Source organism: Phocoena phocoena, chromosome 12 (genome assembly GCF_963924675.1).
Source record: "Phocoena phocoena chromosome 12, mPhoPho1.1, whole genome shotgun sequence".
Classification (NCBI taxonomy): Eukaryota; Metazoa; Chordata; class Mammalia; order Artiodactyla; family Phocoenidae; genus Phocoena; species Phocoena phocoena.
The window spans coordinates 7,134,445-7,161,105 of record NC_089230.1 but is presented as its reverse complement, the minus strand read 5'-3'; the positions used below and the strand labels follow the sequence as shown (position 1 = coordinate 7,161,105).

Here is a 26,661-nt window from a genome sequence, read left to right as displayed (position 1 = left end):
CCTCCTGGCTCCTGCCGTCTCCACGCAGACACTCGCAGGCTCCTGCGTTTGCAGACCCAGCTCGTCTAGCCACCCTGGCCCACGGGCCCTCTTCCCCCCCAGACCCCTCCTGTGAGCACCCTCCAGAGCACCGTGGTCCAGACTCCAAAACGCAAGGCAGGGGCTGAATGGAAGGAGGGAGCGGGCTGTGTGAACACACCACACAGGAGCCAAGCACTTTAATTTTCTTTTTTTTGGAGGCATAATTTAGTCATCTTACCTAAAGTGACTTGCACTCTGTCTGTGGCAATCCAGGGTTACAGAAAACTCAGCACCAAAGGATGGACGGGGACTCCCCGAGTGTTCCCCACGTCTGCCCTCCCCCTGCACCTCAAGTACCCTCCGAATGATCACACTCACCGGCACCTCATCCTCGCTCACACGTGTTCCTGCCCATCGCACGTACACACACAGACTCACACGGAAAGAAAGAGAACCGAAGCCCACTAAAGCACGGGGGGAAAGGATTTAAGCACATTTCCTCCCCATCTGGCGCTGAGACCATGCCCCTGCCTCCCCAGCAGGGGCTCACCCAGTTTCATCACTGGGTCCCTCCAAGGATGATGGCAGCATCCACCAGTCCTCCAAGGTCCCCTTTGGATGGTGGTGCACCCTGGGTCAGTCGCTGTGTTTCTTCTGCTTGCTGTCCATGTTGCCGTAGGCGGAGCCCTTGTCAATTTCCGTGACACCAATCATCCATCGGACCCCCATGGAAGCTGCAGAAATAGGAAGGGCAGGTTAGGAGAAGCCCGCAGGAACTCCGCTGTGATTTGCCCGATGGGAACCAAAGAAGGGAGCTTTGTAAATCTCAAGCATCAGCTGAGAGCTGGCTGACTTGGGTGCACTTCATAATCCCTGCCTCAGTTACCCTTGAGCATGGGTGCCGGGCTCTAACCGGACTAGGGGACATTAAAACAGAGCAAGGCTGTTCCGGTGGCAAGTTTTAATCCTTCTGCACTGGAGGTGAACAGAACGTGGTGAGCCGTACCCCGCTGTGCCCAGGGGCTTGCAGAATTCCTCTGCTTCCTATGCCGATCCCTAAGGCGAAGAGGACTCTGGTGATCGCAGTGCAGTAACTTCCAAGCACCCTTCAGCAAGGCTTAATGAAGGACATACCAGGCCCTGGGCAGTGCAGCAGCTCGAATTCCCCTTTAGCGCCCAGCATGTCCCAGCATTGCTTTTGGTGCAAGTTTTAGAGCAGCAGACAAGCAAAGTCCCTGCCTGCCTTTTCTCCGACGGCAGGATTTGGCCCAAACAGAGAAAGTGTAGGACGCACACCAGAGCCCGGTTTAACCGCTAGGAGGCTGGAAAACACGGTCTAGAGCGCAGACGCTGCAGTTAAGCACCCCCTCTAGAGACGACAGACACGGCGAGCTCCTTGGGCGCAGGGACCACGTCTGTCTCAGTCACCTTGGTGTGCCGAGCACCGAACACGGGGCCTGGCAACAGTCTGTTTACAGTACGCGTGTAAAAGTGGATAGATGGGGAGCGGCTGAAACTGTGAACTGGCAGACCAGGGAGCCGACTGGGATGGAGAGTCTGCCCAGCGTATGGGGCTTGTGGAGCCCATGGGCCAAGTTACAGTGGGCTGCTTCCAGCCTGGGGCCAACTCCAAACAGGCTGGGGCATGAGCCCCTGCCCCAGCATTAGAACTTTGTTCAGTGGAGTTGATGACATTGTGGAGAGTGAACCTCGGACTCCAGTGCAGAAAGGCTTCCTGAGGGGACCAAGACACAGAGTAATTCCGGGCAAAGCGTAGCAAGGCTCGGGCTCACGGGTGATGAGGTCTTGGGGAGACAGCAGTCACTTCCTCCAAAGCTGGAGACGCCCCACGTCTCCCAGGGAGAGTGCTGGGCCTCTGCTCACCACACACCCAGGCAGCCCTCCCCAGCCATCATCTGCAAGGAGCTCCAGCTTCCTCCAGAGGGCGTGGTCTGCGTCTTCGCCTTCCTGCTACTGCACGCAGAAAGGCTGGGTCCAACCCTCCATCCCCGTCCCACTGGGGGCCTGACAACCACAGCTCCCCTGGACACCCGGCCAGCCAAGCTGGACACTGGCCGTGTACGGTGGTAACTGGCTGCCCCACTTCAGAAACAAGTGGCAGGGCCCAGGGAAGCTTGGGGCTGTGGAGAGACGTCAGTCGTTTGAAACAACATACGGGTCAAATAAAGCCCGTAGGGATGAGTGAAAAGACTGAATGACCCAACATCTCCACTCAGTGCAGGTGGCAACCGAGGAGACGCACCCACACTTACTTCCCCAAAAAGGCCTGGACCCACTTTGAATAGCAAAGAGCCTTGGTTGGCTCCTGCTAGGACCCAGGAAATCGTTTTCTTGCTGATGAGCGTCCCTGGCGGGGCTTGCAGGCGCAAGGGGTGCATGCGCACGGGAAGGGGGCGCCCGGGCGGAAGCCCTCCAGGCTGGGGTTTCTGGGCCCAGCTCGAGCTTCTGCCTGTCCACCTGCGGGATCTGCAGTCGGGCCTTGTCCTCACAGACGGCGCGGTGCCCCCCGCTCCTCCCTGCCCCTTCCGCGATGCTCCCCCCGCCCCTGCCCAGGCCCCGCTGGCCCCGTACTCACCCACGAAGAAGACGAGGACGAAGCTGGCCAACGTCAGGGAGGAGCCGCTGCGGACCACGTTGACGAGGAAGCGGAAGAACGGGTAGAGCAGCAGCGAGGCCCAGAAGAGCCAGTTGACGAGCGTCCAGGGCCGCCGCGGGGGCACCATGGGCGTCCCGGGGAAGGTGCCCGTTCGGGAGTACTCCTCCTGGAGGGCGTCCTGTGGGCAGAGGGCCGCCTGACCTCCCGCCGCCCGCCCCCGGGCCCCCCACCCCTTCCCCGCGATGAGGCCGGGCGGCCCGCTGGGCCGGAACCTCCTGAACCCGGTAAACGGCCAAGGGGTGGGGGTGGGGGGTCTTCCAGCTCGACTCAAATACCCCAACATCCTCCCAGGGCCGACAGCGCGCTCGCCGAACAAAGAGCATCTGCAGCCCTGCTCGGCTGGCTCACCCCGTCGTGGCCCAGTTCTGCAGGGAGTTAGTTGAGTTTTCTGGAAAACAAGCGTCCATACACCCAAACCTTATACCTTAAGCGCTTAATTTTCCCTTTAACAACTTGAGATAGAGATGTCTAAAGTACCTGTCTTACTTGTCTTCTTTCCCAATCAGGATGTACTAAATGATGCGAATTTCTGACCACTCAAGGTCACGATTAAAATGAGTCCTCAAAGGGCCGCTTTGGAAGGAGAGCCCCTGGCCCTTCCTGGGCACTTCAGGGGCTCTGCCCTGCGGCCCCTTCCCGGCTGCCCCTCCAGCCTGGCGGGTCTCAGGGAAATCACACGATCAAGCAATTGTTGGACAAGATATCACGTGCGGGGGGCTCCCAGCCTCAAGAGGTGAGGGAGACACAGCCAGTCGGCCAAACAGAGGACTTCCCAGGAAGTGACAGTGACGTGTGGATGCCCAGAGAGATGGCACCTAACCTGCCAAGGCCTCCCATTCCGCCTCCTGGCCAGAACCTGGGTGACTTTTCTTATCCCAGCAGGGCCATCAGGAGCCTGGTAACTAGGTAACTGGGGTGCGGTGGACTGGATATTTGCACCTGCCTCCCTGAATTCCCACACTGAAATCTTAACCCCCCGAAGATGGTGGTATTAGGAGGAGGTGCCTTTGGGGGGTGATTAGGTCATGAGGGTGGAGCCCCCACGAATGGGGTTAGTGCCTTTATAAAAGGGACCTCAGAGAGCGCTCTCAGCCCTCCCACCATGAGGACACAGCAACATGGCAGGCTGGGACCAGAATCTGACACCATGCTGGCACCCTCACCTCTGACTCCTGATTATCCAACCTCCAGAAATGTCAGCAGTAAGTTTCTGTGGTTTATAAGCCACCATGCCTGTGGGTGGCACTTTGTTACAGAAGCCTGATTGGACTAAAACAGGAGGTGATACTTTTGTGCCTTAAAAAAAAACACCAGCTTTACTGGGGTGTCATTTACATACCATAAAATTCGCCCATTTAAAAAATGGGCAAGTTTTCTTGAATTCTTTTCCTTAATAGCCTTGATAGTGCTGTTCTATTGTAATGTTACAATGGGGAACTGAAGATGCTTTTTCTATCTCGTTTCCAGTGAGACATTTGCTAAGCCAAGATTTTTTATCTGTAACCTCTAACAGGAGGAAAAAGTACTCCCTTTTCTAGGAGTCAGCAGGATTCTGAACTTTGTATTCACTCCAGAGTTTTCTTTTGCTCTGGTTTCATTAGAAAACTAAACCTCACCCAAGACCCCCACTGCTCTCCAGTGACGTGGTGGCCACTGTGACTCCTGCCAGCCTCGCGGGCTCCGTCCGTGTGACTTTGCCGGGTGGGACACAGACGCCTGGCTCAGGGCCAGACGTCAGCTCCAGCAGCAGAATGTTTACGGCCTCTCTGGGCTGTGTTATTTCTTTTGTAATAAAGTCCGCCTGTCAGGGAGGGGGACTTTGTTAATGATGCCTCCATTTTTTGGTATTTCCTAGAAAGAAACAGCACCCCAAAAGTCTACAGGAGCAGGAGAACCTGTTGACAGAGGACAAGTGCCCTGAGTCCACACTGTGTGCGGCTGCCACCAATGGACTGGACGGGAGGGCACAGAGGCCGAGCGACCCACGTACAGCTGGACCGACTGGGCTTTCCCAGCATTCAGCTCAGCAAAATAAAATTTCTCTTATGACCCTGGGTAGAAAGGGAAGAAAAGGAGAGGAAAAAGGAAGGGGGTGGGGGGACAGAGAGAAAGAGCTGGCGCCTCCTTGTGTCAACAAATCCAGGCAGGGGGAGCTTTCTGGGAACAGCCCTCCCAGGCATCAGCCAGGGCTCAGGCCTGGGAGTGTGTTGTTTGAAGAGGACCGTGCCTTGGGGCCAAGCCCACCACTCTTCCAAGGCGTGTAAGTGTTACACTTTTCCCTCGGCGTAAGCGGAAAACCCACCGCCAGCTTGAAAAACCTCTTAATTCCGACTCCTGAAGGAGTCACACGCGGCCCAGGTGGACCCTTGTGGGCCTTCGTCCTGCTCACGCTGGTGATGTTTTAGAGACCAGACAGGCAATCACACTGTGGACCCAGAGCCATCACTGCCAAAGAGAGCACCCACACCCCCCCAAGAATATTTTGCCTTCAGACCAGCAGCGGGAAAATGGACAAAGGGCTCTTGGGGCCATAACTCCCTCTTTTGTCCACTACACCCATGAAATAGTCCTCCATTCTTTCTGTGAAGGCCCCTTTAAAAACATTTTGCGACGTTTTTTTTCCCTGTCGCCAAGTAGAGCGTCGGCCCTGGGGTCATTAACATCCAGGGCGTGAGGTCTCGCCCGGTGGGAGAGGCTCACGCTCCACCATCAACTCCCGGAGGTCCCAAAGCACCACAGCTGCCGCTTGAAAAGGACCCTTAGATGGTGCAGAGCCCACCCCGTAGCACCGACCTTCTCCTGGTAGAGCTTGTGCAGCCAGGCCGCGCACCTGTCCTCATCTTCTGGGACTTCTCCTAAAGGGATCCGCCTGCCAAGCAGAGAGCAGCTAGCAAGGAGGAGGCCCGTGCCGGGTGCCCCGAACACAGGTTCAGACTAACAATGCTTGCCATCCTTCAGCTTCTATTTAGGTAGTAGTCTAGATCATGTGGAAGTGAGAGGGTAATTCAGTTGACTGAAAAGAGGGGAAATCCACATGCACATGGGGGGAAATACAGGCCCAAGTGCAATCATGGCCCACGAGGGAATGGCCCAGAGCCTGATTCAATGACTCAGACAAAGACCAGTCAAGGAGGACACCTGCCTCTCTGTGCTCCCTAGCTTGGAATATAACACACAAGTGAGATGCTGCTGAAATGTTCTCCGTTTGCTTGGAGGCCTCTTTGTAAATTACAGATGCTCTTTTCTGTGTCTGTTTCTATGGAGTAGACACATCCTCCAAGAAAGGGGGTCAATGAAATAAACTCTCACACTCAGTCTCAAAAATGGCTGCAAAATACTGTCTTTCGTTTGTCAGACCTGAGCTCTTTGATGAGAACGAGCTGGTGAGAGAGAGTCACCAAGTGTCTGGGAAGACAAGAGCCCTCACCTACTTATGTACATCAGTGCACGAGTCTCTGTTAATATAAACATGACTGTGAACACATGCCATTTAGTACAGACTGCAGACAAGAAATTATTAATACGTTCATACAGTCCCCTGGAGGAAGGTCTGCGGGTCATTTGTGATTTATCTATTTTGGGATGGGCGCCCTATTTTCTGGAAAGGAAACGAAGCCAGCTTACCTAACGTATAAATCTGCGTGATATTTCTTTCCGTTTAGGACTCCCAGCAGTGTTGGATTTTCATTATTTCTGAAATTGAGTGTACAGTCATATACAGCTGAAACTATAAAAAAATAAAACAAATACAAAGCAGTATATAGCGTGTGAACCCAATTTCATTTTGTAGATACACATATTGGAAAAACAATAATTGAGTTGCTAGCTGATTATCTTGGAATGAAGGGACTACTAATTTCTTCTTCATGCTTTTCTATATTGTCCAAATGTTCTACGTTGAGTACATACCACGTTCCATCATCAGAAAAGCACACAGCTTAGTAACAGAACACAGTTACTACCGAGGTCAGATGGCCCATCTAGATGAGGTACTACAACAGGTATCAATATTTAAACAAATATCAATAGCAAGGTAAGTCAATCCAAAGAGTACGATCTAAGGAGGTTTCTGAGTTACAGTAGCAGAACCATTCTATGTGCATTTTTCCCCTAGAAAAACAAGATAGCTATAAAACTAGAATAAGATACTGGAAACTTGCTGGGGGACTGAAACATGGCTTAGTCAGTTGACACGTAGCTGAGAAACAAACAAGAATGTGTCTGCCAGCTGGTGAGTTAACCTGTCAGTGTACTCAAAGTTATGTCAACATTCGCTGCAGCCCCAGGGCCTGGCCCAGGCTCCATGGATGCTGCTTGGATGGCAGGATGGCAGGAGGACAGGATGTGTGAAGGAACAGTGAGGGAAGAGCGGGGTAGAAATACGCAGTGGAAACAGACGGCCCCTCCCGCAGAGTCAGTAAGGCAGACTGCCGTCAGTCTGGGTGTGAATCCCAGGGCCACCTTTTCCCAGATGCGGGATCTTCTCATGAACAGTCCACTCGGTCTCCCTGAGCCTAGTTCTCCCGGAGAATGGGACTCGGGACGCTGAATGTCAGCCCTTCCCAAAGGTCCCAGCACATCGTTTGTGTCAGTAGACTTCACTGAGAGCTCCGCATACCTGCAATTACTACCGATCGAGTGAGTGGGGTGATGGGCGGGTAGAGAGTCACTTGGTCTGGCTGGGAACGTGAAAAACCAAGGTTCAAAACCACTGTCCATTTGCCTGCCCACCACGTGGGGTCCACAGGGGGTGCTCTGGCAGCTAGAGCATGTCTTAGCCAAAGGGAGAGGGTCCCTCTCGCTGACCTGCTGGAGTGCCGGCAGGTAGCTTCCCACCCCTCCACCGAAGCAACCGAGACCACTCCCCTGTCCTCCCCGGTGGGGAGGGGTGTCCCCCTCCCTAGGAAGAGTGAGGCTGGGGGAGAATAACCTTCACGTTTAGTACATCGTCCAGCCATTTTAAGCACAGAATTACGTAGAGTGAAAGGCCTCAGGCTGCATGGGGTGTGGCTGTAGAGCCCCAGGGTGTGAGAGCCCATGTCCGTCAATGGGTCTCACACCTCCTTTCTTCAGCCTGCCCTTGCTTCCAACACGGGGGGTGTTACTTCGATTAATCAAGGATGGGGCTTCCCCAGAGAACAGCATAAATTTGCACAGTTCCCTCCTTTTCCAGAGAAGAAGCCCCAAGGTCTTGAAGTGATAGAACTGGGCCCGGCACTAGATCCATCTGCCTGCAAAGCCCAGCAGAAGGACAGGTACGCCCCTGCCAGCCCCGCCAGCCAGGCCGCCCTGGGTGTGACCCCAGCCTGCTGTGTAATAGTAGAGTCACTTGGGATAAGTTCCTCACCCTTCAGCCCAAACTTCCTCATCTGTAAACTGGACGTAAAAAAAGTTCCCTGCGCTGCATCTGGCAGGCACGCGCTGCATCTGGCGGGCACGCGCTGCATCTGGCGGGCACGCGATGCGTGAGGTGCTTGTGCTGCCTGGTGTATTAGAATCGCCCTGCTATCATCATCATCGTCATCATCGTCACTATTCGCGGGGGTGGGACAGCCTGCAGAGCTGGGCAGTCTTTGCCCCTTCGGCCTGTAGACAAAGCTCAGGCAGGGGGGAGAATCTGCGGGAGGGACCCACAGCCGCCTGGAGCAGTTGGGGACCTTCAGGGTCCCCACGTGTTAAAGTCAGACTCGGTGCCGCCTTCGCTCCATCCACAGGAGCCGGGTGGCCGGTCTGCGCGATCACAAAGACAAAGCTCCGGGTGGGGTCGCCGCCCCCTGGTGTGGGGACGGCACCGGAAACGCCGCACGGTCCACACCCACCGACCCCAATCCCCGGTGCAGGCCGGGAAGGAGCTGGGGGTCTCGGCCTCATGGGGCAGAGAGGACCGGGGACCGGGGCCGCGGAGACCGCTTTGGGCCCCCGCCGGCTCTCCCCGCAGAATGCTCGGCCTCGGGGCCTCGGCGGGCGCAGAGCCGGCACCGGGGACGCGGGGAGGTCCCCCAGCTCCGCCCGCCCGCCTCCTAGGAGACGAGGGACAGGGCAGTGGGGCTTCCGGCACCCGCAGGGCAGGAAAGGGTAAAGCACCTGTTTCCAAACTAAAGGGACCAGAATTCAACAGGAGACAGAGACTGCGGCAGGCTGGTCTTGTTGCTACTTGCTTCTCGTCCTTACCTACAGTAATTTAGGGCTCCGGACTCAAGGCCAGCCCGACAGACGGCAAGGTCACAGAGGTCATCGCCTGGAGGCAGCTGATGCCAAAGACGGGCAAGAAATGCCAAATAAAGCAAAACCGCAACAAAAACCTGGGCTGACCCGGCATGGGCCCCAGGCACGCAGCACCGCCCGCCGCCTGCAGTACCTGCGCCGAGCAGCAGAGGGCAGTGTTGGCCTAGCGTGCGTGTGCCTACACGTGTGGGCGTGGTGCGTGTGTGCACTTGTGCAGGCAGTGGCCACTCCGCCAACGCTGGGTGCCCGGACCCAGGTTAAGCAGGGGTGATGTGCCAGCCTCCGTCCCTGGCTCCTCTCCGTCGTAGGGGCGGGGGTGGGGGCACAGGGAGGAAGCTACTCCTGTGGGTGCCAGGGCCCCCTTCCCTCACGGCACGGGGCCCCGCAGGGTCGTCCTTACCTACATTTCTCAAACTCCTCACGGTGATGGCGAAGCCCTTGGTGCGAGGCAGCAGGTGGTGCTTGAGGCTGGGCAGCCCCTTGGCCTGGGCCACCTGCATGCTTATCTGGTGCTTCTTCTCCGTGAACCGCGTGCCCTCGCAGTGAATCAGGAACTGGAAGGGACAGGGTGGCCATCACACACGTCCCCGAGGCCACTTACACACCCCATGGTCACTCAGCTGAGGTCACACACACAGTCCTGAGGTCACATAGACAGGTCACACACACAGCCCAGGGGTCACACGAGGTCCCGGGGTCCCACGCACCATCCCCCGTCAAACGCCGCACACGGTCCCACAGGAGCCTTAGGAAGTGGCCCGAGCAGGGATGGCCTGGCAGCTGTGCCTGCTCTCCCTCAGGCAGGACCTCCAGCCCCCCGTCTAACTGTGTTCAAGGGTCTGTGAGCTTCAGAGAGGGGGTCTACATTTGCGGAGGCTCAGGAAGCAGAGGCGTGAGCGAGTGTGAGTGTGTGACCGGGGAACCCCGAGTTCATATGCGACGGGGCACCCGACGGCCGGGTGCACGTACAAAGTACTTCTCGGGGTAGTCCCGCAGGTGCAGCAGGCTCTCAGAGACGGTCTTGCGGTCCTGCTCCCACTTGCGCGTGCAGAAGACCATCTCCGTGAAGTACCACATCCAGCCGATTATGGGGACGTAGGCCAGCTCCTTCTTGGCCAGGACCTTGGAGCCCTGAAACAGAGGGGGCCCGGGGCGTCCGTGAAAAGGGGCGTGGGGTCCTCCCCGACGGCCGCCGGAGATCTCTAGGAGGAGTGAACGTGCACTCCAGGCACGGGGAGAGTTCCCGAGCATGCAGAGGCGGGGAGCCTCCGACACCGGTCAGTTGGAGGTCAAGGTCGTGCAAACCCTGCCCCAGGGGGCAGGGAGCAAGGGGGCCTGGCTCTCCGAGGGGAGGGCGGGCAGCGGAGCAGTCGGGAACCTCTGGGGGCCATGGGATGCTGCATCACCCTCCACCAGCTCACACAGGTAGGTGCCCACCCCGAAGTGCTCGCTAAGCCCACCACGCAGACCTCACCCGGTCCGCAGCAACCCTGCTGGCTCTGCGGGTGGGCGGACCCTACCCTCCTTACAGGCCAGGAAACATGGCCCAGCGGGTTCTCCGGGTTCGACAGCTGGGAAATGGTGGTGCCGAGAGGCGAACCGGGATCAGCAGAGGTGCTGGGAGAGCCCCACCCGTCTGCTGGCCAGCGCAGCCCCAAGGCTGCAGGTGCTGCAGGCCCCGAACAGGGAGGGGGTGGGGAACGACAAGCAGGGATCCAGTGGGGCGAGGGAGCAGGGAGACACAAGAACCAGCTTTTGATCTAGTGGATTGGGTTCTATATTTTTCACCCCTAATTTTGGAATTGGCCAAAAGGCTCCTAGAAATAGCCGTCATCCATCAATGGCACAGATGATGGAGGCGGTGATGTGGACAAGTGGCGGCCTCAGCTGTGCTCCTGGTGACAGCTGTCTGGTCATGCCCCTGAACCCACGAGGCCCGGAAGCAAGAGCCATACTTCAGCATTGCCCTGTCTCTTCTCCCTGTCACTCCCACAAGAACTACAAAGCTCAGCAGAGGGGCAACAGGCCATATCCCCCAACCCACCCACGCAGGCCAGGGAAAGGTGTGAACAGCCACTTGTTCCCTTGACCTTAAAAAATCCACAAGCATCTTCCCCATTGGGAGAAGGAAAAGCACAGATACCTTTCAGGAGTAGCGTCTCCACGTTTCGGCGGGTTTTGGTTTTGTTTTTCCCACACACCAATTTCCAACGTGCAAATTCCTTCGGACAGAACCAAGCCTGGGGAATTCCCTGCTGGTCCATTAGTTAGGACTCCAAGCTTCCACTGCAGGGGACACAGGTTCGATCCCCGGTCAGGGAACCAAGATCCTGCTTGCCGTGCAGCGTGGCCAAAAAAACCCAACAAACGAACAAAAAACCCCAAACAAAAACCAAAACAAAAAAGAAAAGAAATAAAAGAACCAAAGCCATAAAATCTGACGACCTGCCCCAGAGGGCCCAGAGGCAGGTCCCCAAAGATCAGAGTACTCTCCAAATGAGGGGTGTGGCCCCACGTGTGCCCGGCACAGGCTACACTTTCTACGCATCACCACTCCCCCACTGGAGCCATCTAAAGGCCACGCGCCGAGTCCACAGGTGGGTTTCAGGCTGTGGGAGGCCTCCTGGCCCTCTCCTCAGCCATCCCCTCTTGTCAGCTGGGATGTTTTCATGGTCCCTGCTCTCTGCCCTTCAGTCACCTCCCTGATCACAGCCTTGAGGATGAAAACAAAACAAAAAATCTTCACCAAAGAACTAAACTTACTTTCTCGGCAGGTTAGGATTATTTTAAAAATTACCTGCTCCTGAACTCTTTCCAAAATTAATTTATGGCAATTTGAAGGAGCTATGAATGGTGATCTATTGTATAGCCAAGAGAAGGATCATATACTCCAAAGTAGCAGCTGTTGGGTCTGGAAGGTGAATGGTCCAATGCAGTCAGTCACGGCTGTCTGCTGGGGAAAAGTACTCTCAGGGCTGTTTCCTATTAATGGATCCATCCCACAAGACCTAAGTGGGTCTTAGTGGTTGGCCCCTGATGACCTGCTGCTAAAAGGAAATGGCGACTTTGACACTGATGTGGGATGTACATGTAAACCAAAAGACGTGACCGCAACAGTCTGTGTGTCATCCCTGTCATACTGTGTCCCAGCACTGAAAACCATCTAAATGTCCCACAGTGGAAGAGTTCTATGAATTACCACAACATTGCAAATTAACTATACTTCAATTTTTAAAAATTAAATTAAAAAAAAATAGTTCTATGGGGCTTCCCTGGTGGCGCAGTGGTTGAGAGTCCGCCTGCCGATGCAGGGGACACGGGTTCGTGCCCCGGTCCGGGAAGATCCCACATGCCGCGGAGCGGCTGGGCCCGTGAGCCATGGCCGCTGAGCCTGCGCGTCCGGAGCCTGTGCTCCGCAACGGGAGAGGCCACAACAGTGAGAGGCCCGCGTACTGCAAAAAAAAAAAAAAAAAAAAAAAAATAGTTCTATGTATTACGTCATATACGATATCATACAAACATAGCCAGCGGGCCGAATCTGCTCTGCCACCTGTTTTTATAAATAAAGTTTCACTGGGACACAGCCGCTCTCTTTTACATACACGTTGCCTACTGCTAGTAGGCTGCTAGTAGCATGGCTGCTTCCATGCTCCAGCAGTTGAGTTGAAAAATCGTGACAGAGGCTATATGGTCCATGAAGCCTAAAATATTCACTATTTGCACAATTACACACAAACTTTGTCAACCCCTTGATTTACAGCCACTAAAATTTGTTTTCTATGAATATTTAATGGCTGGGGAAATGCTTTATGTTAAGACTAAATTTTATTTTTAATCTGTAATCAAAGCTGAGTTTATAGCATGACTAACTATATGGGAAATGGTAAAACGGAGAAAAGTAACAGCAGCTATAGCCGGATGGTGAGATTAGCGGTGCTTCTTTAATTTTGTTAGATTTTCCTGTTGTTGTTTTTTTTTTCCTACTAAATATATAAAATACCTGAATGGGGTATCTTAAGTGGAACCTTGAAAACAGGTAAGACTTCAATAACAAACAGGCTAGGGCACCCACACTCTAACACGCTGAACTTTTCAGAAAACTGTTTTGCTGGTGTCCCTCTAACAATGCCCTTTTTAAGAAGTGGTTGACATCAGCACATTTTCAACCGTTTGCTTCTGGGACATGAGGCTCTGGATCAAAAACAGCCTATCTGTTTTTAATGAGGAAAAGGAACAGAGGAGCCATTTCTGTTTTTATGTTGAATTAATCCATCTTTCAACCTTCAAACTCTGGATGCTGTGATTAGGCCTAGGCCTTGTTGTTGATTATGTTTACATGGTGAGCCTCAACTTTCCTGTCTGTATTCTTATGAGCAAAGTAATACTTAGCTGAAAGTGTCGCTGTAAAAGATCTAGGAACACATGGAAACATATACCAAAGCTTCTAGCTGAGAACAGGACACACAGGTGTTCAATAATGTGTAGCTATTATTATTATTACCACAAAGTAGCCACAGCAGCTGAATGTCCCTTTTAATTCAACCCATTTCCTAAGCCAGCTTTAGAATGTAGTAATAACAATAGTTACACGTAGTACAGCACTCCGTGACAGGCACTGGGCTAGGAGATTTACAGGCGTTAACTCATTTACGACCAAAAACTAGAAACGCACTATTCAAATATGCATACAGTCCTCCAGGAAACTTAAGATCCCAACAACGCCATGACTCCCCCAGGTCAAGCAAAGGTCTCTGTGTGTGGATGGTACTGCCTTTAAGAGAGAACGTACAAGAAAATATACCAGTTTCATTGACTCTAGATTAATTTTGAAGGTAGATCTGAGAGGATTTAGAGTTAGAGTTAGATATATCAATAGAGCCATCTAGGCACAAGCATATCTAAAAAACAAAAAATGTTCCCAGGTAGCACAGAGCAATCCACAACTCCAGGGGCTGAAATGTACCCCGAGCCACTTGCTAGCTGCTGTAGGGGGTCGTCATCATCACATCACATCCTATGGTGAAAAGTTTATGAAACTTTCTAGCCTGTGTGTGTGTGTGTGTGTGTGTGTGTGTGAGAGAGAGAGAGAGAGAGAGAGAGAGAGAGAGAGAGAGAGAGAGAGAGATTGAGAATTGTCTTACCAGAGCTGCCCAAGCTATCTAATTAAGCAGCCCATAACCATTTTCAGGACCACCCAGTTGCTCAGGGAAGCAACCATCCCCAGAAGTCCCAAATTCAGCACCTCCAGCCAACTGGTCGACCCCTGGGCAGAGACCACAAGGTGCTACAAAAACCTGTTCTAAGGATGCAGTAAGATCTGGTGCATTCCAACCTGAGATTATCTGGCTCTCGCCTCACTTCTCTCCGCTCTACAGCCTCTGTGGTTAAAAAATGAGCAGAGGGGCTTCCCTGGTGGTGCAGTGGTTGAGAGTCCGCCTGCCGATGCAAGGGATGGGGGTTTGTGCCCCGGTCTGGGAAGATCCCACATGCCGCGGAGCGGCTGGGCCCGTGAGCCATGGCCGCTGAGCCTGCGCATCTGGAGCCTGTGCTCCACAACGGGAGAGGCCACAACATTGAGAGGCCCGCGTACCGCCAAAAAAAAAAAAAAAAAAAAAAAAAAAAGGCACAGAGTCAGAACTTCCTAGTTAAGGTTTTTCTCCAACACGGCCATATGCCAATTGATAAGATGAAAATGTTAAGTGTTGATGCTGGGTTTGTAGGATAGTTGGGAACAGTAGGGCGTCCTCTGCAGTCACCTTTCCATAATGTCCCCCCTCCTCCAACCACTCTGCAGGGACCAGCAGACAACACGAGTAGGGACTGAGACTAGTCAGCAAGATGGCACCTGGTCAAGGGGTTGTTTGCATAAATATCTCTTCCTGGCTTCCCTCCTGAAGGTCCACCATCATGGTTACCAGTTGGGTTCACCCAAGGTCACTTATTTCCACTAAATATATAAAATACCTGAATGGGGTATCTTAAGTGGAACTTTGAAAACAGGTAAGACCTCAATAATAAACAGGCTACGGCATCCACATTTTAACACTCTGAACTTTTTCTTGACTGTGAGCTAAAAACACAGTCGCAAATGTTTAAGATTAGTGGAGACCAGCCAAGCTGTGTAGGCCCATCATCATAGAGGACCAGCAAGTGGACCGACAGCTCAGCCGCTATCATGAGGTGTGACATGTGAACCTGAACCTCAAAGCCACTCTGGTCATGCAGTAGGTATTTGCCAAAAACCTCCTTGGTGCTGGGAACACAAAGATGGCTAGGACTGTCCATGGGCTTCAGGTGTCCAAAGTACAGTGGGAAGAGAGAAACAGAAATCTAGCAACTGGGCTTCCGTGGTGGCGCAGGGGTTAAGAATCTGCCTGCCGGGCTTCCCTGGTGGCGCAGTGGTTGAGGGTCCGCCTGCCGATGCAGGGGACGCGGGTTCGTGCCCCGGTCTGGGAGGATCCCACGTGCCGCGGAGCGGCTGGGCCCGTGAGCCATGGCCGCTGAGCCTGTGCGTCCGGAGCCTGTGCTCCGCAGCGGGAGAGGCCACAGCAGTGAGAGGCCCGCGTACCGAAAAAAAAAAAAAAAAAAAAAAAAAAAAAGAATCTGCCTGCCAATGCAGGGGTCACGGGTTCGATCCCCGGTCCGGGAAGATCTCACATGCTGTGGAGCAGCTAAGCCCGTGCACCACAACTACTGAGCCTGCGCTCTAGAGCCCGCGAGCCACAACTACTGAGCCCGCGTGCCACGACTACTGAAGCCCATGCACCTAGAGCCCGTGCTCCCCAACAAGAGAGGCCACTGCAATGAGAAGCCCGCACACCGCAACAAAGAGTAGCTCCCGCTCACCGCAACTAGGGAGAAGCCCACGCGCAGCAACGAAGACCCAACGCAGCCAAAAATAAATAAATAAATAAATTTTTAAAAAGAAAAGGAAATCTGGCAATTTCAGTGTTATTTCTGCCACTAAATTCTGCAGATAAGTTGTTGGACAGATATGCTTCCCAGCAAAAGAAATGGATGCAGGAAAAGATGAGATTAGAATATATCTCTGAGATATAAGTCCCTGGCCATAGTAAAACACAGAGGAAAAGAATGGAGCTCAAACTAATAAACCAGAGGGGTGTGTGTGTGTGTGTGTGTGTGTGTGTGTGTGTGTGTGAGAGAGAGAGAGAGAGAGAGAGAGGAAAGGTGAGAGACTCAACCTGCGCCAACTAGGGTACCGCATGTGACCTAACTCACTTACACTGCATTTCTTTCTCTTGCTTTCTCCCTTCTCTGATGCTAAGGAGGAAAATGCTGGGGACCTTACACCACCAGAAAAAATCTCAAGAGAGTCCCAAAGAAAAATGAACACTGTCCCACAATTAGTCACAGCCACAGGGGAAAGGCAGAAAACAAACATGGAGCAAAAGCAGTGTGAGAATGCATCTGCTGGAAACAAACAAACAAACATGTCAAAGTCCAGCAAAATGCTTGCAGCTCTTTGGATCTCGATAACGTCTCCCCCGGACCCCAGCTTACAGGCTTCCAAGTCCCAAACTGCTCTTGGTTTGACCAGAGTGCAGACGTGGAGTGAAAAAGAAGGGCATCTGGGGACAAACGAGGCAGCTCTTAGGTTCAGAGTAAGTCACAGCTGACTGTGATCTGTGGGATCAGGGCTCCAGAGGAATTCCTGGCAGGATGCTCTGCCCCGCTTCCTGGGCACGGATCTTGTGGTGCTGCCTGGCCTCTGATCTGAATGGCCAGCCTGAGTCCATCCTGGGTGGGCCTGGGCCAGGGCAGACAGGGAGACAGAGCCTTCCAGGGAGGGGGCAGAAGATCATGGAGCCGCTTCCCTGTCCTCAGTACCTCTAGCCAGGGGGTGTCTGAGGAACAGTCAACGGAAGCTCAGGAGCACGGGGCCCCCTGGGCAGGTGGCAGACGGGTGCAACAGAGGCAGCAGCGGACGGGGCGATGGGTGCACAGTCGGCTCCCAGAGCAAACGTCACAGGCCTTTGCCAAGTTGCAGGAAGAGGAGGGAGGACGCCCAGCGGCACCACTGCTGTAAGCCAGCCTGGATTTACCGCCGGTCGGTGTGATCCGACTTCGGCTTGTTAAAGACAAGCCAGAGGATCTTGAGCAATAAAAAAGAAGATTTGGCGCATCTAACTCGGGACTACGCTCTTAAAACTAAAGAGCACGCTACCGCTCCCAGGAATACACTTGGTTACGAACTCGAGACGCATCTGTACTTCCAGAGACTCCTGTCCGTGGCCAACGCTTCTCCCAGCTCCCGGGATTGTAAGGGCTTTCACGTCATCTCCATTCTCTCAGGGTTCTTACCTGTGTCACGTGCCAGAGCCTGCCTGGCCCAACTGGTGAACACACAGAGGCAAACGGCGGCCCCCTGCTTCCTCCCTGAGCTGGCGGCGCCTGGCAGCAACGCCGACAGAGCTGCAGACTAACCGTTAACCGATTAACCGGAGTGGGAGTGGGAGGTGTAGGAGTCCCCTACACCCACCGAGACCCACCGAGGATGCTGGAATCCAACTTAACGGGGCTGACAAAACCATGGCTGCAGGTGTAGCCACTGGTAAGGAAAACAACACTTCTCCACATCTAGAAACTTCTAATCTCTCTGTAGCCAAAGAGAGAGCCTGAAGAAGCCGGGATGAAGGTAAACAAATGCCACGATACCTCGCAGTTCATAAAAGTGATGGGGGATTCCAGCCGCACGGGATCCAGTGCCAGAACCGCTGGCCAAATCGCATTTTGAGAACATTCCATCTCTCTTCCACCCTCTACACTTTATCCTACTTTTCATGAGAAAACACTGAATGAAGGGAAACAAATTAGGGTGGAAGGAGCTAACAATTAGGGCACGCCTACTTTGTGCTAGGCGATTGATGAGGTATTTTACTTATATTCACGAAACCCTTCAACAGCACGAAATGGGAACGGTTAACTGAGGCTCAGAAAAGTCAGATAACCTCCCCACGGTCCCAGAGCTGGTAGATGCAGGAGCCAGGGTACAAGTCACACATGTGGGTCTCGAAACCACTGGGGAGTTTTGCCTACACATCTGTCTCTCCCCTGCTACCCTCAGAGGGAAACAGAAAGATCTGTTCTGGAGACCTGAGCACACATTCATCTTTCAGGGCATCCACTTTATTGTGTAGTTTTACACGTTTGAAAATAAAACACAGGAAACCTACAATTTGGGAGAACATGATCATTGATGGGAGGTTTATAGGAAATAACATTCGTGCAGCCTTGGTAAACAAATCTGCATCGACATTCCTTTCAGAAATCTGTAGTTAGAAAACGGGTCCTTGTATAATCAAACTTTAAGAAATGTTGGTTTTTAGATATGTGTGATCTTGCACAGAAAGAACCACATTGCCTGTTCATAACCAGAAGCAGCCTGGCAAAATTAAACCGAACATCGACAGGTTGGGGTTCAGTTCTTGATTTTCTTGGGTTTTATGACACCTTCTTTCTGATTTGGGTTAATAAGTCCAAAAGCACCCCACGGTGACCTTGAGGTGGCAGCCAGCGAATGAGGCAGTGGGAGGGCTGAAATGTACACTTGGCAGATGGAGAAGAACTGGTCAGCAGAGCCCAGGACCACGGCAGCTGGCCACATCCTTGCTGGGTGGCCACATCACTCATGACCTCCCTCCAGGCACCCCTGTCCCTCGCCTCACCATCCTCCCTTTACCTACACCTCTCATCCCCTCCTAAAACCACCCCCGTTTTTCGAGGCCTCAGCCCTGTGTCAACGCCTTCTGGGGAATTTCTGCATCGCTGGGTCCAGCAGTCAGTGTGCTAACAGCACTGAAATGTCATTCTCCAGTTGTTGAAATACTGAAGTCCTTCCCCACGGGCTGGTATAAACAGAGCTGCCCCAGACACCAAAACTCGCCCCCCCCGTATTCTGCCTTTACCATGGTGGCCCCAGCTCCTAGCCGGGACCTCTGGGCCCTCCCCAGCAAGCAAAGGACCCCCAGGAAGCCGCTGTATGGCTGAGTGGTCTGTGGACACGCACAGGGTGCCCCCAAGGGACACGTGCCCCACCTCCCATTATTGTTCAAGCCCTGTGTCGTGTGACCGGCTTATATGCCCCTTCGTTGCCTCTCTCTATATGTTAGAAAGTCACTGAGAGCAACGGCTGGACCTTTCAGTCTGTCCTTGTATCTCCACAGCACCCAGAGCAGTGTCTTCCACAGAAAATATACCCAACACGCTTGCTGGATAAGTACCTTGAAGATGTATCAGCTGCCCTCATCATCAACGGAGGCCTCGTGCCTAGAAGGCACTAGGGAGGCTCGTGAGCGCCCTCTGCTCAGGAATCAGAATTCTGTTCTCCTCTGCACCTCGATGTACGCAGACATGCGACAGGAATTCGATCTATTTCAGGCGGAGCTGTGATGGATCCCCTAAATAATTGTTAACTAAATGGAAATGTGAGGGGGGAGGCTAAACGTCATGCTGTGGGTGGCAGGCAGCGTCCACGCTGGCCCCAGCGGTCCTCTCCTCTTGGTACCTCCCTGCTTCCTGGAGTATGGGGTGGGCTCCTCAACTCATCTCCAACAAATGGAATACAGCAGAAGTTTCAGGTGCAGTAAGGCCGTGGCTTCTGCTTCAGGTGCTTTTTTCTTCCGCTCACTCTTGCATCGCTCCCCGTGGGGATCAGCTGACACCCAAGCAGAGGCCCAGGCGCGAGAATCAGGCCGGCAACAAACAGGGGTGAGCCTGGAGGCAGATCACTGCGGGGCGGCCATCAGATGAGACCACGATCCAGCCACTGCGCGGGCGGCCACCATCCAGCCTCGGAGGGACCCCTGCCAGGAGCCCCGCGGAGCTGAGCTTTGATCTCAGACCACACAACCGGTGATAACTCGAGTTTGTTTTGAGCCACTACATTTGGGGCTTGTCACCTGCCGTAGATAACTAACACATAGGGCTTCTTTAAAGACCCAAAGAGAACATCCCAGTTGGCCTCCGGGGTAATTGCCAAGCCACACGTACCCAGCAGATAAAAATGGACAAGAATAGCTGCTGTTACGGAGTGCTTACCAGGCCCTGACACTGCTCAAAGACCCAACAAACGTGATCTCAGGTAACCTTTCGGGGCCACTGTGAAGGAGGACATGCGTATTTTACTGGGGCAGAGAGAAAAGTAAACAGACTCGAAGCTTCGGAAGCCGTGACCCTTTGCATTGCACGCCTTGGCCTGTCCACTAGTCACACTCACCCCGAGGAGGAATGAGTCAGTGAACCCCTTAAAGACCATAACCAGAGCCTTTGGTGCCCGGCCCATGCCAGGCAAGGCCAGCTCCGAGGGGACCAGAGCCTGGGGGACAGGCCACCAGAATGACCACACAGGGTAAAAGCTTATAAAAGACTAAAAACCCTCCCCCTTTTTTCTTTGTAAAAGAATCCCATCACTTTCTCCACAAATCCAATTTCACATTTAATAACCCTCCTTTCAAGGATTTCTGCAAATTTCACTTGCTTCAATTTCAACTCACTTCCTCTTGGGTTGTTACCTGTTAAGATGAAAAATGCCCCGTCAGGAACCTTCTTTATAACTCTTCTTCTCTAAAAACCAAACTCCTCAGACTCCAGAAGGATCTCAACATGTGTTACTTAAAAAAAAAGAGATGGGGGCTTCCCTGGTGGCGCAGTGGTTAAGAATCTGCCTGCCAATGCAGGGGACACAGGTTCGAGCCCTGGTCCGGGAAGATCCCACATGCTACGGAGCAACTAAGCCTGTGCGCCACAACTACTGAGCCTGCACTCTAGAGCCCACGAGCCACAACTACTGAGCCCGCGTGCCACAACTACTGAAGCCCATGCACCTAGAGATTGTGCTCCACAACAAGAGAAGCCACTGCAATGAGAAGCCCGCACACCGCAACAAAGAGTAGCCCGCACACCACAACTAGAGAAAGCCCGCACCCAGCAACGAAGACCCAACGCAGCCAAAAATAATAATAAATAAATAAATAAACAAAAGAGGTGAATCAGGTGAGTTTTTTTGAAGGTCAATTAAGACAAAAGTACTGCTAAACAATTCATATAACAAGATGCTCCTTGGTTCCTTTCAAGGGTAGTAGGAATGGATGGGCCGCTTTAGGAAGGGGTCAGGCAGCTCCCCTGGCCTCACGCCCTCCAGGTAAACCTCAGGTGCTCCAGGAGACACACGTGGGTGGTAAATCATGCCCTGCCACGTAGGGAGAACATCCCCCTGTAAGAACACAGTCTGGAGCTTCCGCCTGAGCTGGCTCAACCCCACAAGGTCACGACGCCCTCTCCCTTCCCTCCCAGTGCCTCTGCCAGCTCACGGCTGCATCAGAAGGCGCACAGACGGCCCCGGCACCGGCTGCTTCCCCAGTGCAGGGGGGTAGGGAGCTCGGTGCTCACCTGCTGCCCGCTCCCCACTGTCCCTCCACTGCTGGAGGGAACTTAGGGGCCAGACAATCTGGCGGCGCCCTGAGCAGGGCTACCCAGGCTCCAGTGAGAAGGGGAGCGGTGTCGTCCTAAGGTGGTGAGACCTGCCCATCCCCCGCTGGGTGGAGTTCCTGAAACTCCACACCAAGAGGCAAGGCTCGTGCCCTTGCACACGACATTAGTTGTTTGGTTTTCAAGAGTAAGAAATGAAATCCAGTAGCTACGGTACTCATCGAAGCAGTCAAGGCTGGAGACGAGCAGTCCCTGTGCCGTTGGCGGGTGGCCATCCTGCTTAAGAACTTTCGTGCCCCTGCACCCTTGTGTGCCGAGTTGTAAAGTGATCGGCGTTTCAGAGCCTCTGCCTGTAAAATGCTAAAGGGTGCTGACACTCGTCAGTGCACGAAAGCCTCCCCCGCTCAGTCCCGGGTCTCCTGCCCAGTCCAAGGTCCCCCCTCCCTGTTTGTGCCTCTGCTTCCTTGGTCCCGTTGCTCCATCCCTGACCCCATGGTGGTACTGAGGGTTTTCTTTCCTCAGAACGAGCCCCGCACAAACCGGGGCGGGCAGGGGGGACTGTGGCAGGATTGGAAACTTGGTCCCTCCAGCCATCACCCTGGTCATTCTCTGACACAAGGCACTCCCCCAGCTTTTCCTCTCAACACCCTCCAGGAGGAAAGAGCAGCAACTCGGAAATCAGAGTTAGTAGTTCCTACCCTGGGGCAAATTCTTCACCCAAACTGAGGCTCTGCCCATTTATCTATAAAAAGTAAACAACAACCACACCGTAGAGATTGAAAATAGCGCAAATAAGGTGAAAGATGCTCATAGAAGAAGCCCGTGCTCACAAAGCCACCAGGGGGACCACGGCCACTGGAAAGTGCCTCTAAGTCCAACACACTTTCTGTTGCCCCAAATTACACGTTTCACATCCTGAGCATGAACATACCCAAGCTGCCTGCGAAGCCCAGAAAATCAGCAGCTGCCCCCAAAGTACGCTTGAGGAACCAGCGTTCCAGGAAGCCTAGCTTGTAGGAGGCATTAGCACTAGTTCCGGTCAGGATGCAAAGACACCCCGTACGCTTTCTCCCGTAAGGGAAGAAGGATCCGGTCGTCAATCATCTGTATCCACGATGGGGTTCGGATTATGACATTTTTCTCTCCTCTCAGTGACAATAAAGCCACAGGGGCTTCCCTGGTGGCGCAGTGGTTGAGAGTCCGCCTGCCGATGCAGGGGACACGGGTTCGTGCCCCGGTCCAGGAGGATCCCACGTGCCGCGGAGCGGCTGGGCCCGGGAGCCATGACCACTGAGCCTGTGCGTCCAGAGCCTGTGCTCTGCAACGGGAGAGGCCACAACAGTGAGAGGCCCGCGTACCGCAAAAAAAAAAAAAAAAAAAAAAAAAAAAGCCACAGAACTATAGCTAAGATCTCTGTCCGAGGCCTCTACGACAGAGAAAGGTAGATAATAGAATTTCTGGTTTTGTTCCTGAAAATATGTTTGAACACACACACACGTGTGCCTACACAGACATCACGTCAGTACTGGAAGAACAAATAGGAAAGCAAAGGAGAAAACTGTTGGGAGGGCGGCCTGTCCATTCCTAGAAATCCTTTCAGTGCACTCACCCCCAGGCATTCCAGTTTTCTAGAAGTCTTAAGGTAGCAACAGTGATTTAACACACTGTTTCCATCTCTTGAAAAACTGCTAATGATCTTAGTTGCCTTTTGATAGTTTAACTGTACAACGACCATCATTTGTCCTAAAGACAGTATTGGAACCTGTTTCTAAGCATATTTCCTTCTCTCACCTTTGGCCCCAAATTTTAAAAAAATGTTTAGGACTTCCCTGGTGGCACAGTGGTTGAGAATCCACCTGCCAGTGCAGGGGACACGGGTTCGAGGACCCCCTGGTCTGGGAGGATCCCACATGCCACGAGCAACTGGGCCTGTGCGCCACAGCTACTGAGCCTGCGCTCTAGAGCCTGCGCTCTAGAGCCTGTGAGCCACAACTACTGAGCCCATGAGCCACAACTGCAGAAGCCCGCACGCCTGGAGCCCATGCTCCGCAACAAGAGAAGCCACCGCAATGAGAAGCCCGTGGACCGCAATGAAGAGTAGCCCCCGCTGACCACAACTAGAGAAAGCCCGCGCGCAGCAACGAAGACCCAATGCAGCCAAAATAAATAAATGAATAAATAAATTTTTAAAAAAAAGTTTAAAAAAGCAAATACAAAATGTGTCCCAAGGCTATTTAGTCTCTCTTAGCCAAGGCTCTTCCCAAGAGGCAGAGGCCAGCAGGACCCAAAGTTCCGTTTCCAACTCTGGGACCCCCAGGCACGTCCGGGACTGGACACACTGAGACCATCCCCAGGGAATCTGACCCAGGACTCTTGTCACATCTACTCTGCCTGGTCTTCAAACTCCTGCCTTCTACACACTATGATTCTGTCTACATGCGCCACCAAAAGCAAGTGCGACGTGCGCGAGCCCCGCCTGTCTGCGGGGGACTGTTCCCGGGGGCGACACAGGATCTCCAAGTTCCGGTGCGAGTGGTCTCCAACTTTCCCAGCCCCGGGCTGGTCCACGCCGCGATTCCTGTCGGGATACCTGAGCCCGAGGACTCTGGTACTTGCTCCGGGCTCAACCATCACAGCTCAATGTGTTAACCATGACAAAAGTCAACTGGGGAGGCCCAGTCCCAAAGGTATGCAAGAAGTCAAACTAGTTGGAGAAAAACAGGATTTTGTATTTACCCTGAATTCTGCAGGTCAAACGCTGTCGCCTAGGCACTCAGCTTTCTCACGTCCATGAGGATGAACATTCAGAGGTGAATTCTGCCCGTCAGCCAGGGAGGGGGCAGAGCATAGAGATTAAGAATACGAAGCTGGACAAGTTCAAATGCAAATCTGCGTAACAGCTGTGTGACCCCTAGCAGGGTATTTAACCGCAGCTTTTCGAAAAGGACAGGTGTCAGTTCCTGACTCCCAAATGTTTCTGTAAGGATTAAATACATTAACCGCAGGTCAAATGCCCAGGGCATCATAACTGCTCAGTAAACACGATCCTTACTCATAAGCAGATGTTCACTTGATTCTGAGCAAGGAGGAAAAGCAGTTGGTTAAGAACATTTCAACAAGTCTGTTGATGCTGCTGCAAACTCTGAACGACCGAGAGCGAAAAGACAGGTTACAGGGTTGAAGGAGAGAGACGTGTGAGATGGGAAATGCACGTCCGACTTACCCCTAAGACCCCGAAGCGCTCGGCCAGGCTCCAACCGCAGAGAAAGTCGATCTCAAACTTGTGGTTCAGAACAACGATGGCGTTTTCCTTCCCGTACTTGGGGTAGGCCCGGGGGTCCGTGTGGATGATGCACTCCGAGCCCGACCACCATTCCAGCAGCATCACCAGCTCTGGAACAAACCACCACAACAGACGGACCTTTATTTCAGGCACCCTCTATGGCTAGGGGTCTGGTCTGCTGGGCCAGGTGGCAGCAAGGCTCTGCCGTCCTGGCTGGAACGGAAAGCAACTTTGAGGGGTCAGCTTCTGGATCATTTCAGCCCAGACCCCAGTTCTTGAAGGGGTTTCGAAGCAGAAGGAAAAAAAGATCGAGAAAACTCCACGAGTCTCCAGGGGAGGAGAGGAAGCTTCGAGAAGGCAAATGACTTGCATTCCCTGATTAAGTACCTTGGGAAAAAATAAATCAGAAAGGCTGAGTCCATCAAGAATCCACGCCCTTGTGTTTTCAGAGCCCTGAAAGGCAGTGTGAGGTGATGTACAGAATTCTTAACATCCTTGGAAATGACCAACTGGGATACTTATAAACGCCATCAAAGAACACTAAATACCCAATTTTTCTCTCCCATTTACGACACTAGAGTGCACCAGGAATAATGCAGCACTGCAGTGAAACACCAGCACCTGAAGGGCAAGGATAAAGTAGGTCCATTACCTTGCGGGCCTCAACGCAACTATTAAAACACTCTTGTAGGAGCTTGTGAAATAGGAAAGTCCTTTTTTGGGCAACAATGACCAACTTGCCTTTATTCTTCAGTGATACCTCTAATCTAGGTCACCAATACCCAACCCACTGGCCTCAGGACAAACCTTTATGGTAGAAGTTGTCCAGAAAACCAGCCGAAACTTGGTGATTAGATCTACAGCTATAGAGTGACTTTGAAAAGGAATTTTAGAGCTAAGCCTGTTCAGCAGATGGGTGGGTAGGTGGGTGAGCCCTCTGCGAAGGACACGCCCCTTTTTAATCACCACTTAGAGGGGTGCATGTTAGGCAGAGGACTCACTCATCACCCGCCCCTACACACACGCACACAACCCAGCAGGTGTGGTCTCGACTCCAGCCAAGTCTCACGTGTGAAAGGCTTGGGCGGCTACCCTTGGAAACCTCTCTCCTTGAGGCTGGAGACTGGTGCTTAGGTACTGGAGCCAGAACTCTCTAGAAGGCACTACAGTCTAGTTTCTAAACACGAGCACTGTGGGGCTTTGGACAGATGGACCGCATGGCACCGCAGCCTCCTAATCTTTGGAGGGGCGGCCTCATTGGCTTTTGTGAGAAGCGATGGGCATGACGCGTAACAGGCACTCTGTGCAAAGTGCATGCCAAGCTCCCAACAAACCCAGGCTTCAGCATCTACCAGTGTCATCAGAACCGAACCAAAACACACCCCTTACTTGACACTGAAGAGTCTGCCTATTCCTAGGAATTGAGAAAACGCTGAGCCCCCAGGCAGCTGTCCCACGGGCAGCGACACCGGTGGGACCTAGAGGTGGCCATCAGGGAGGGGAGGGGCGCAGGGCAGCCTGGCCGGCGGGACAGTTCCCACCGTGTAGAAAGATGCTTCTACCACTGCACTGATTTGTTCCAAGAGATGGGTGGGCAGTACCCACCTATCCCATTACTGGCCACGGAGCCCAGAGAAGCCCTAAGCAGAGGCGCGTGGAAGCAGCGAGATCAGGCTGAACTGTCGTTCCCTGTGACTCATCCTGCAAACACCTCCTGAATGCCTCTCTGTGCCCTGCTGCTCCCTGCCCAGGGCAGGCCGGGCCCCCCTTCCACTTTCACCAGCGCCCTTCATGGCACTTATCACAGCTTGTGTCACAGTGAGATGACACCCGGCCCCTGCTGACCACAGGCCCCGCCAGGCACAGATCACCTTGCTTGGTACACCCTGACCCCAGCCATCACTCCAGAACCCAGCACTGTGCCAGCACATCTACGCTTCTAACAAACACTGTTTGGTGACCTGATGTGTGCAAGCAGGATGTGAGGGGCTGGAGGTGTAGTAGCAAA

General features: G+C 53.3%; 1 protein-coding gene across 2 annotated transcripts in view; it reads right to left on the bottom strand.

Annotated features, from left to right (window-relative positions):
• Positions 1–217: 217 nt before the first annotated feature.
• The window catches only part of AGPAT4 (1-acylglycerol-3-phosphate O-acyltransferase 4), a 108,608-nt gene continuing 82,164 nt past the window's right edge, over positions 218–26,661 (bottom strand). For both annotated transcript variants that reach the window (XM_065888487.1, XM_065888488.1), the window contains exons 3-9: positions 24,594–24,763; positions 9,893–10,054; positions 9,324–9,477; positions 6,323–6,425; positions 5,492–5,567; positions 2,618–2,816; positions 218–755 (exon numbers count right to left, since the gene is read on the bottom strand). In XM_065888487.1, coding sequence (XP_065744559.1) covers positions 658–755; positions 2,618–2,816; positions 5,492–5,567; positions 6,323–6,425; positions 9,324–9,477; positions 9,893–10,054; positions 24,594–24,763 — 962 coding nt within the window. In that variant the 3' untranslated portion in view covers positions 218–657. The remainder of the gene's footprint in view (positions 756–2,617; positions 2,817–5,491; positions 5,568–6,322; positions 6,426–9,323; positions 9,478–9,892; positions 10,055–24,593; positions 24,764–26,661) is intronic.